The 10,480-nt window shown below is 31.1% G+C and overlaps 1 protein-coding gene and 1 long non-coding RNA gene across 3 annotated transcripts in view; both read left to right on the top strand.

Annotated features, from left to right (window-relative positions):
• The first annotated feature begins 740 nt into the window (after window positions 1-740).
• Window positions 741-10,480, top strand: part of LOC106469877 (F-box only protein 21-like) — an 80,765-nt gene continuing 71,025 nt past the window's right edge. For both annotated transcript variants that reach the window (XM_022398455.1, XM_022398454.1), the window contains exons 1-2: window positions 741-1,160; window positions 5,742-5,981. In XM_022398455.1, coding sequence (XP_022254163.1) covers window positions 973-1,160; window positions 5,742-5,981 — 428 coding nt within the window. In that variant the 5' untranslated portion in view covers window positions 741-972. The remainder of the gene's footprint in view (window positions 1,161-5,741; window positions 5,982-10,480) is intronic.
• LOC111088410 overlaps window positions 9,271-10,480 on the top strand; it is a 2,029-nt gene continuing 819 nt past the window's right edge. Inside the window, exons 1-3 of the long non-coding RNA XR_002612935.1 lie at window positions 9,271-9,455; window positions 9,727-9,793; window positions 10,069-10,476. This is a non-coding gene — a long non-coding RNA (uncharacterized LOC111088410). The remainder of the gene's footprint in view (window positions 9,456-9,726; window positions 9,794-10,068; window positions 10,477-10,480) is intronic.

Below are 10,480 nucleotides of genomic sequence, written 5' to 3'. Positions count from 1 at the left end.
GCCTTGCCTCCCACGACTGTGTACGCTAAGTTACGTACGGAACGAATACTACGGAAAATTAACTAACGAACAGAGACGTAACACGACGAAACTTTAGCGACACAAGTCCTTTCTTAAATAAAACTGGTTTATTCTTTCTGAATACAACTTTACGATACATTTAATTTCAACAGTCGCTCTATAACAAACGCTATAACTCACGTCTCATGTGGCCAACAATATTCTGTCGCATGCATTCAATTACTCATTACACTGTTGTCCCGTCACTTTGTGAACGTCTTATATATACAAGACTAACACATGTCTAGTAAATGCTAGGGCATTCATGAAGGAATAGGATATTTCTAGAAAGACATGGCGTGATATTAGTCACGTGACCTCGCTGACGCAACAATACCAAGTCCGATAATTATCAGCGGAATTTGGCTTGTTTTGTGTTTTTTGAATTTTCCTTTTTTTTTGAGTCACGAATTGAGTTTTATTTGTTATTGTCGTTTTATCCTGATATTGCTTATTTGGACTTTATTGGAACAGCTGATTTTAACACACAGTAGTTGTAGGGGTGATTTTGGTAATTGACTGAATGAATAGCCTATATATTATTACGATTTTAGAATCACCCTATCCCTTCTCCTGTTCAATAAAAAACACACCCACTATTGCGAACCCCGCCCACTTGACATATTTTATATTCAATTAAGCCACACAAATCGCCATTGTGAGGGTAAGCCATAAATAAAGGAGAATAAAAAGTCGGCGCTACTTGTTTCAGGTTTATTTTTCCTGGGAGATTTAGCGAGTTTAGATTCGGTTTATTGTGTTGGAAAGAGGGCAAACAGCCTATTGGGTATTTTCGTTAAAAGTCATCATCTTAAGATAAGCTATTATATCCAATTTTAGAAGTTAAGTAATTAAATTTCGTTATTTCGATTTCCTACACTGTAGCCAGTTTGAGTTTGATAAATTTCAGAGATGAACTATAATTATCCAAAGGAAGATTTTGCTCCAAAAATTGATTTGCTACCCCAAGAATTGTTAGAGCATGTTTTGTGTTTGCCATTTGTTTCATTTAAGGATATTTGTAGGTTCTCTTGCGTTTGTTCAAAGTTCAGAAATGCTGGAAATAGCAATGAAGTCTGGAGATGTAAGTTTACTCAGAGGTAAGACTTATTAATAAATATTATCATATTAATTATTAATTAGTTATTTTAAACGTTACGGTTTAACTACCAAAAACTGGAAGTATTACTAAGTGATAATGTTAGAAATCGCTCGCATAGTACTAATAGTAGTAACAGTGTAAGAGGTTTTATCGCAAATATCGGATTTGTTTTACTTTACTTCGTCGTTCGAAGTTTTACTTACTGATATTTAATTTTTAAACTATTTATGTAAGTTGCACTTGCAGTCACAAATGATGCCCCTGTCATAATCATATAGCGTCGTACAATTCGAATCGTAGGGTTATATTTGTAGTTCTAGTGGCTGACGAAAAAATAACTATGTACAATCAACAAGGTGAAGAGACCATTTGTTCCTTCAACTTCAAGCTTTAACAGTGAAGTTCAAGTTAAGGCTGTTTCTGCACACCCACTTGTAGAAAATAAAAAATTTAAATCCACTTTATATTTTTCAAAAAATCGTGGATTCCTCTCTTATATTGTGATTCTGAAACTAATTATTATTGTTACTGGAAAAATAAAACCCTCTTAACCGAAGCCTAGACTGTTTATTCCTATTTTAAACTTGTGTCCTATTAATTAAATTATTTGCTATCGTCAAAATATAGCAAGTATATCCCAGATCTTAATCCTTTTCTTATTGATTGCCCTGGGAACTTTTGGATTTAGCTGACTCATGAAAAATGAAAATCCTCCACCTGATCCATTCTGTAGTATTTTTCTCATTTTACAAGTGTTTTTGGACAGAGACATCTTCTAACTAAATAATAATTCGATGATGAGGAACCCAGTTTGAGACTAATAATGCTTGGAGACTGCTTGAAGGGGTAATGAAGAAATAGTGTAATATAAGTTTAACATAACAGCATAACTTAAATAATAATGATAATACTGACATTTTACTGGTGACTAGTAGTAGTGTTTGGATATGGAAGATGGAGAAATAGTTAGAATTGGTGAAAACTGATTTCATTTGAGAAATTTCAAACCAGAGATTTTCTAGTAATTGTGACATGCCTTCAGTTTGCATTCCTAGTATTTCACTGTCCTGCAGTAATCAGTAAATTATTTGTGTAGTTGGTCCAAAGTTTTAGCTGCTGTCACTGGTGGGAATGTTGCTATAAAGGTTTATGTGCATTTGAAAGTGTTTTCTATTTTTGAGATATTGGTAATCTGAGATGCTTCTTTCAAAATTGGATTATGAGTTGTCTTCTGAAAATACCAAGCAGCTGCTACATAGAAATTAATTACATCTTTGTAAAACTTAGTGAAATCTTTTGGTAGCAATACACTGTTCTTTCTACAAGAATATATTCAGTTGTATAAAAAAAGGCATGAGACTTAGTTTACAAATAGTAAATATAATTTTGTTTTTATCATGAACCATTGTCTTTCACTGATGCAGTTGTGGACCTTTTGATTTCTCCTGGGATGTAGCATACAATTTGAGAGCTGGCAGCTGATGCAAAACCCTTGTCAGTACTTTTTTCAGTGATAGTCAGTGAGTAGCTGCATGTTACTAGTTCTAAATACTAGGGGTAGGATCTGTGGAATTTATTTAATGGGAAAAGGAAGTTCTTTGTAATAGATGGTTTACATTTAAATAAGGTTTGGGCTGTCTTGTTTGCAAGGGCTCTTAACTCAACTGATTAGACTATATGGGTATAGTGTAGAAACAAGGTACAAATGGGATTTTAATGATAGGCTAAACTGTTATTTTAATTATAGAAGTAGTATAAATAAATTGGAACTTTAGAGCACTGGTTGGAACAGCGAGTTTTGTTATAATTGGAGTAATTGAAATCTGGTTAAATGTAGACATTTATGATAAAAAAAATAATTTCATTGAAATGCAGGATAATAGGTTGTTTAATAGAGATAGATTGCTAAAAAGTGAGAGAAGTGGCTTTATAAATAAAATGTGATTTATAACCTAACAAATCTAATAACCGTGAGATTGAATCTGTTTGGGTTTCTTTTAGTGGCTATAAAAGTTGAAGCCTTTTAGTTGAAATCTGTTAGAACACCAGATTAAGCTGAAATTGATGAGAAACTACGGGGACATAAAGAAATCAACTGTCAAAGAGGCTATAATTATGGGAAATTTTAATTTTGGGCATATAGATTGAGAAATGTTAGGATCAAATAATGGGGAGACGGCTTTTAAGAAACTGTTCAGGATGGTTTTCTTCTTCAATTGGTTAGGGAACCTACTAGAAACACTGCTATTTTAGATATATTGTTAACTTCTAATATAGAAAAATAGAAGAGGTTGGTAAATATCTGGGTGCAAGTAATCATTTTTCAATTAGATTTGATGTTTTGCTACATATGGAGATAAGGGATAATGATATTTTGGTTTCAAATATCAAAAGAGCAAATTTTTAAGAAATGGGATGAATTAGATGGTGTGAGTTGAATAATTAAATCAGTTGGAGATGCTGATCAGATGTGGAAAATTTTAAAATCAATTTATAAATATTCAAGATAGGCATGTGCCTTGTAGACTAGAAATAAATAAATGGTGACTGGAAGTAAACAAAACAGGTTGGCTCACAAGGGATAAGATTATAAAAAAATATAAATACAAAAAGTCTTAAGTTCACTGCAATTATGGGAGATTCAAAAGACAGTAAAATATCAAGACAGTTGGTCTAACACGAAATTTGGGAAAAAATTATGTATGGGAAAAAAGTTGGTTAAAAATATAAGTGGTAAGAATTTCTTCAAATACATTAAGGATAAGCAAAATGTTAGGATGGGAGGTAGGATCTTTGAGGGGTGGTATCAGAAGCCTAATATCTGACGATTATGGGATGGCTGAGTATTAAATTTCATTTTTCTTCTGTTTTTACTAATGGAGAGTCAGGCAATATTCCTCAACCTGAACAGTTACTAGTTGGAAACAAGGTTGAACATGATGATCACATTAATTCTGAGCTTGCTAAGAATAAACTTGGAAGTTTAAAGAATGATAAAGCCAATGATATTTATCCCAAGGGTTTTGAAAGAGGTTAAGGGTTGGATATGTGAGCCACTTTTTTAAGTCCTTGAATAGTGTTAAAATAGTGATGAATAGTGGTACCAGAAGTTTGGAAGTTGGTTAATGTTATTTGTTATTTCAAGGAAGGTGATAAAAATTGTCCTAGTAATTATAGACCTATTAGTCTACGTCACTGGTGGGAAAATGTTTTCGAAAGTCTCAGAAAAGATACTTTGCAAAGTCATTTAATACAGTTTTAAATTTTGTTGGATAGTCAGTATGGTTTCACTAACAGAAAATCTTGTCTTAATAACCTATTGACACTCTCTGAAGAGGTTACTGCTTATATAGATATACCCAGTTAAAGATCTTTTAATTTGCTTTGTCTTGAAAAAGGATGGTTAAGAGGTGACTTAAGTTTGCAAAATTCCATGGGGTTTCACCTGGATATGCTTTCTTTGCACTGAATTTTTAGGAAAAGAGGATAAAAAAGACAACATAGGCTCCAGTTAAAACTGTTTTATTTTTTTAACAAGCTTAACGAATCAATGATTTCCTGAAAAATAAAGATTAGGCTTAATTTCTTCTTGCATTGGGGTGGATTTACAGTGACAGTTTGAAGGATTATTTGTTAAACTGATTAGTATTTGAGGATTAACAAGAATGTGATGCATTTCAGTTGACCATTGTCAGATTAAAATGAATGTTATATATACATGGGTTCTGTGTTTTTTTGTTTATTTTGCCAATTGTCGAAATAAATGGCTTTTACTTATATTTCTTAATAGTATAAATATATACTATGTAGATGTTTGGCTTATGATTCTTCTCAAGTAAGTGTTTGTGACTTGTTAGCAATAAATTCAATGACAAATAAACAGCACACACTATAACTTATTCAAAATATGTGTATATATATATATATATTATTTGAAAATGAGTAAACGTATGTACAATAGTGTTCACGCTATAGAGAATATAAGCATATCGTAAATGTTATATCTGTATGTGTATAGTTCTCCTCTTCTTGTCAAAAGTACACTTAGGCCTGTTCAATTACTTTAGAATTTCGCTTTGATGAAATAAACTTATTTTTTCTTATTTTCTTTTCCACTGTTAGTTTCACTCTAACATATTGAACGTTAGGCATATGTCAATCATTAGGCCTATCACTTTTACGTTATTTAACTATATTCTCTTTGCTTTTATCTGTCTAATACTGTCTGTCTGCTGCTTTCTACTCATCTCACACTATTTATATCTCTATTACCTAGTCGTCTGGCCACTTTCTATATTCTCAACACCAATTAGTTATTAATAAAACCTTCTATGATCATCCGCTTTTAACTCTTATTATAACAAAACTTAAAAATAATAAAATATTCACTCACAAATATAAATTAATCACTAATATTCAAAGTGTATTTGTAGTGTTTTAATGAAACGTGTTTCACCCAGTTTTTTTGTAATACTATCTTTTTTGTGTTATTGTCCTTTAGTGTTATATTCATTCTTTGAATTGTAAAAGAATGAAGTTTTTGTTTCTTACTGCTAAATTCCTTCTTTATTCATTGTAGTTATTCTGCTCTTTTGAGTAACTACTCAAGAAGTAAGGTATACACTTGGAAGGAGGAATATATGGAACGATACTTATGTGGGTTAAACATTCGAAAGGTGGTTTCTAGTATGTCGGAAAGATTCTACCACAAAGATGATATTGCTGATGATGATTTTGAATGTATACTGCAAAATTTCAACCACCCTTTCTCTCAACAGTTTATCGTTCATGAACTTGTACAGTTATCTGATTTGAATTGGTAAGTATATTGAAATTTTGTCCTTTAAATAGATGTTGCAATAGGTATTAACATAGGTTTTTACTATTTAAATTTATTTTTTATTCATATTTGTTCAGAAGTAAAGATTTGAGAAATTACTATGCAGCCCTTTAAGAGTGAACAGTGTCTATCCCAAGACAAGTTTATTATTTATTTTCATTATTGCAAAGCCTGACAGTATATAAATGAATAGTTAAAAGTTACTGAATAAAACTTAGAAATAAAAATGAAATAAATAGATAACTGTGGATAAGAATAAATAAACTACTTCCAACTAAAATGAGTTGATAAGCTTACATTAAGTCCTGTTAGTTTTTCCTACTGTATTAAAGTTCACAGTTCACTTAAACTAAGATTATCATTGAAACTTGCAGAATCCCTTAAAATCACACATACTGTGGTATTCTTGGTTGACTTTGATTTCTTAATTAGTATTAGGTAATAGGAGGATCAACCAGGAAAATTGCAAAGTAAATCTGAGTTTAGTAAATGGTTGAGTTTTAAGCTAAGAAAATAAACAGACAGGACACATGGTATAATGTGAAACACAATATTTATTATATATTCAGAGCAAAAATAACCACAGTGTGCATACTTAGATGTTGGACACTTATCTACTGAATCAGTCAGCAGCTTTCATCACAATGTTTTCCTGTAAACTGATTCCTTAGAAACTTGATAGGAATGATGTGAATTAAACTCTAAATTAACTCTCTGAACACGAGGTCGGTCAATTTGATCAACCATGGAACCTCTTTGTACTCATTTAAAGTCTTTATAGATTCAATACTTCTAACTTTCAATATAGTGTATATCTTCACAAAATTTTGCAGTCTTTCTGTTAATATTATGTCTTTCACATACAAAAAAAAATAATATTTTTTAGTGAAGTATTTTTAATAAAATAAAATAATGGCTTGTTCAAGAATATGAGTATTTGGTTTGAATAGACCGTGTGCAAAAGTAAAATTAAAAATATTTTTCCTCATCTCCAAAAATCTCAAATTTCTTGTGTAATCCCTAAAACCTCCTAAATGCATCACAAACGATTTTTTTCAGTAAAACATGATTGTTTATCTGTTATTTTCTCTACCCTATCTCAAAACAGAATCGATCAATTCAACCGACCTTATAACCACCAAAATCAAAATAAATCTAAATTATCCTTTTTTTCTTTGTAGAATGACTTCAAAATGTAACATGAAACTAGATTCAGTTATCTAAAGTAACTCTTTGTTTGTAACAGTATACATATATTTATAATTAAATTTTATTGTTTTATTGCCCTTTGAACCATGTCTAACCACTGTCCACTCCGGTATAAGTTGCGGATTACTTGGGGAACTTGTAGTTCATGTTACGCTAACGAAATACATTACCCACAAGCTACTATGAGCTGCTCGTGTGTGTGAAGCATTTTTATTGTAATATTATTATTTATTTTACTTAACCTAATCTTAACTAACCTAAAAGGATCCCAATTTTTACATTTTATTATAATTATACATAAAGAATAAACATGAAAAACAAGAAATAAAATACTTAACCAATCTTCTATTTTCTTGTTTTTCGATTGTGAAGAGAGTTAACCCTAATTATTATATACTAATGATAATAATGCACTTAATTTTCATTTAATTAAATAATGCACCAAACAATATAGACTAATAATGTGCAAAAAAGTAGACAAATTCCCTTATTTCTCAAAATTTTTCTGGCCTTCTAACTATGCGACAAGAGTTGTTAGAAATTCATCCAAGCTAGTCGTTAACTTTCTCACAGGAACGATGTTGGTACTCTGAGTGAAATTAACATTTAACCATTCAGAACATAATGCTAAACAATATGCCATTTGATAGATGAAAACCTTTGCTTTCTATTGGTTATAGGTAATACATAATTATGCGTAAGAGAGAGCTATTAAAAAATCCTGAAAGTGAGGGTGTGGCAGGAGGGGTTTGATTTTCTATTCAATAGCTCTGTAACTAAACAAAATTGAAGACTATAAAAAAAAAATAAAAAATAAAATAAGGATTTGTCTGAGCAATAATGATTTTAAATAGAGGAGACAAGATGCCTAGAGAAAATTTCACGCGTGTCACACTATTGGAAATTCGGGATTTTTTTTAAATATTGCCTTGTGGAATTAAGAACTTAAAACTTCTATACTATTAGAATGTGGATTATTAGCTAAGATTTTATATTTTAATTAGTATAACATAAACAAAAAGTAGTTTAATAAAATTTTGAATGTAAGACACTAAAACCTTGTGTCATGCACAGTGAAGGATACCTGTGACAATAGGGTTAACTCGATGACCACCAGTTACTAACTTTCTAAGTAGCCAATGCAAGTCTTGCTATCTTATTCCAACAATAAAACTAGAGGATGAAATTTTTTGAAACTTCATAAGAACTTTCATAAATGCATGTAGTTTATACTTGTTCCAGATTTGAACTTATTACGTTTTATGTTTTAGTACACTATTTTGAAATCCCAAAAAATTTGTATTGTCCATAAAATGCAAATTTTATCTAGTTTTCATTTTTTTTAATAATCTCTTACTCTCATTATGGTTTCAAGTAATATACAAGACCTGAAAATAATATTTGTAAATAAACCTAAACAATAAATGAGCATGTTTATTTTAACTAGGATTTCATGTTTATATATGTACAGAAAAGCATTTTAATTTTGTTTCATAAATGTATTTTTATTTCAAGTTTATGTTTCATTACAGCCGTACTTTTGTTTATTGTGCCAAATAAACCATATGGTTAGCAACATGAACTTTGTGCATTTTCTGTAAACTATCTCACCCCTGTTGGGGTTCACTCTCGTTCAGCCCAGCACGGGCGCATTTGAACATTACTGTAGATATGATAGTAAGAGATATTTTTTGGTACTTGAATATCATTCCTTTGAACTTTCAAACAATTTTATTTCAACATATGTCATTGTATGTTGTTTCACTACACAGAGAAACCTAATTACCACTACTAGTGAGTGGTAATAACTCGCAGTACAGGTGGTTTGAATGACACTGCCTGACCCTAGTTACATGATACATCCTGTTACAAGACTTACCAATTGATACAGACACCATAAATTACAAAGAAAATCACTTCATAGCACTTAAAAGATTATTCTGGTCACATCCTCTCATTACAGGCAAGATTTATCATGGAATTTGAAATTTAAGCCCATCAGTGTATTAGCAACCCAACTGTGAGAATGTCGCAGCTTTCCGTGTATTATTGAGGTGAATGTGTTTAGTCTGTTTCACAACCAACATATGGGATTTATTGTTGTCACTTGTACACTGAGTTTTAACACGTATTTAAAAGACTCTTACAAGAATAAAAACTTCATTTACCAAGGGAACCGACACACAGCAATTCGTCAGTCTTCGCTAAAATTTTGAAATTGGAGCACTTCAAATTTCATCTAAGGTAAGATGGGCTTTCTTTATACATAATAGTTATATATATTCAAAGATGTTATGTTGCTAAGGATGAATAATTAAACAAGATAATTTTATTGAAATTAGTTTCACTTTATTTTGTTTTAGTTTATATACACATATATCACCATCATACATGGAGTGATATTTTTCAGTAATGTAATGTCACAAGTACTTGCAATTTTATGTATAAACTGTTTGTGTGTATTAGTTCTGCCTGCTCCTTATACAGAATAATAATTTTTTGCATTTATTTTTAGTTTCCTGGATATCAAGAATAGAGATAAATTGAAGTATCTCCCAACACATACTTGGATATCATATAAAGTAAGATGTATGTTTTTTTATACACTACCTAATTAGTAAATTTTCATGGTGTATTTCTTACTTTTGATGATAAATATGTAAATTAGATTCATTATTTGTACGTCACATGAATTAGTTTTTATTATATTTTGTGATTTTGCTTATGTCCATACACATATAAACAAAATGTACATTTGTTAAATGTATTCTTAAAGTCAAAGCTCAATAATTCAAATGTATATGTATCATGTTTTCATTATGTCAACTGAATATTAACAGCATATTAATTTTCTTAGGTGGAAGATATTTCAGCACTTAGAAAAAAGAAAAATCGTTCTTTAGATGAAGCATTCAAATTGTTTTTCGCTTCCACCTCTAAAGAAGTCTCTTTCTGAGTTTGAAGAAGAAGCCACAAATAAAGATGGAGAGGAGCAAGAACCAGCTTTGCTGGAATCAAATTTGTTTGAGGTGCCTGACTTACCTTCAAGGGAAGAAGACTCTCCTCATGACCACCAATAATCTGAGGTTAGTGATCTTCCCATGACCAGCACTACATTAACTTCCAAAATGGCCAGAGGTAAAAGGACGCAAAAAAAGCCCCTGGCCTGTAGTGCAGAATGGAAATGGGAAGTTCTTAAAGATGAGCAGCCCAGATTGTTGGGGGACTTCATCTGAGGAGAGCCTGTTTCCCGTCAAGCAAGTAGGTGT

This window comes from Limulus polyphemus, unplaced genomic scaffold, assembly GCF_000517525.1.
Source record: "Limulus polyphemus unplaced genomic scaffold, Limulus_polyphemus-2.1.2 Scaffold3700, whole genome shotgun sequence".
Classification (NCBI taxonomy): domain Eukaryota; kingdom Metazoa; phylum Arthropoda; class Merostomata; order Xiphosura; family Limulidae; genus Limulus; species Limulus polyphemus.
The sequence above is the reverse complement of the archived record's forward strand: the minus strand, read 5'-3'. Positions and strand labels throughout refer to the sequence as shown.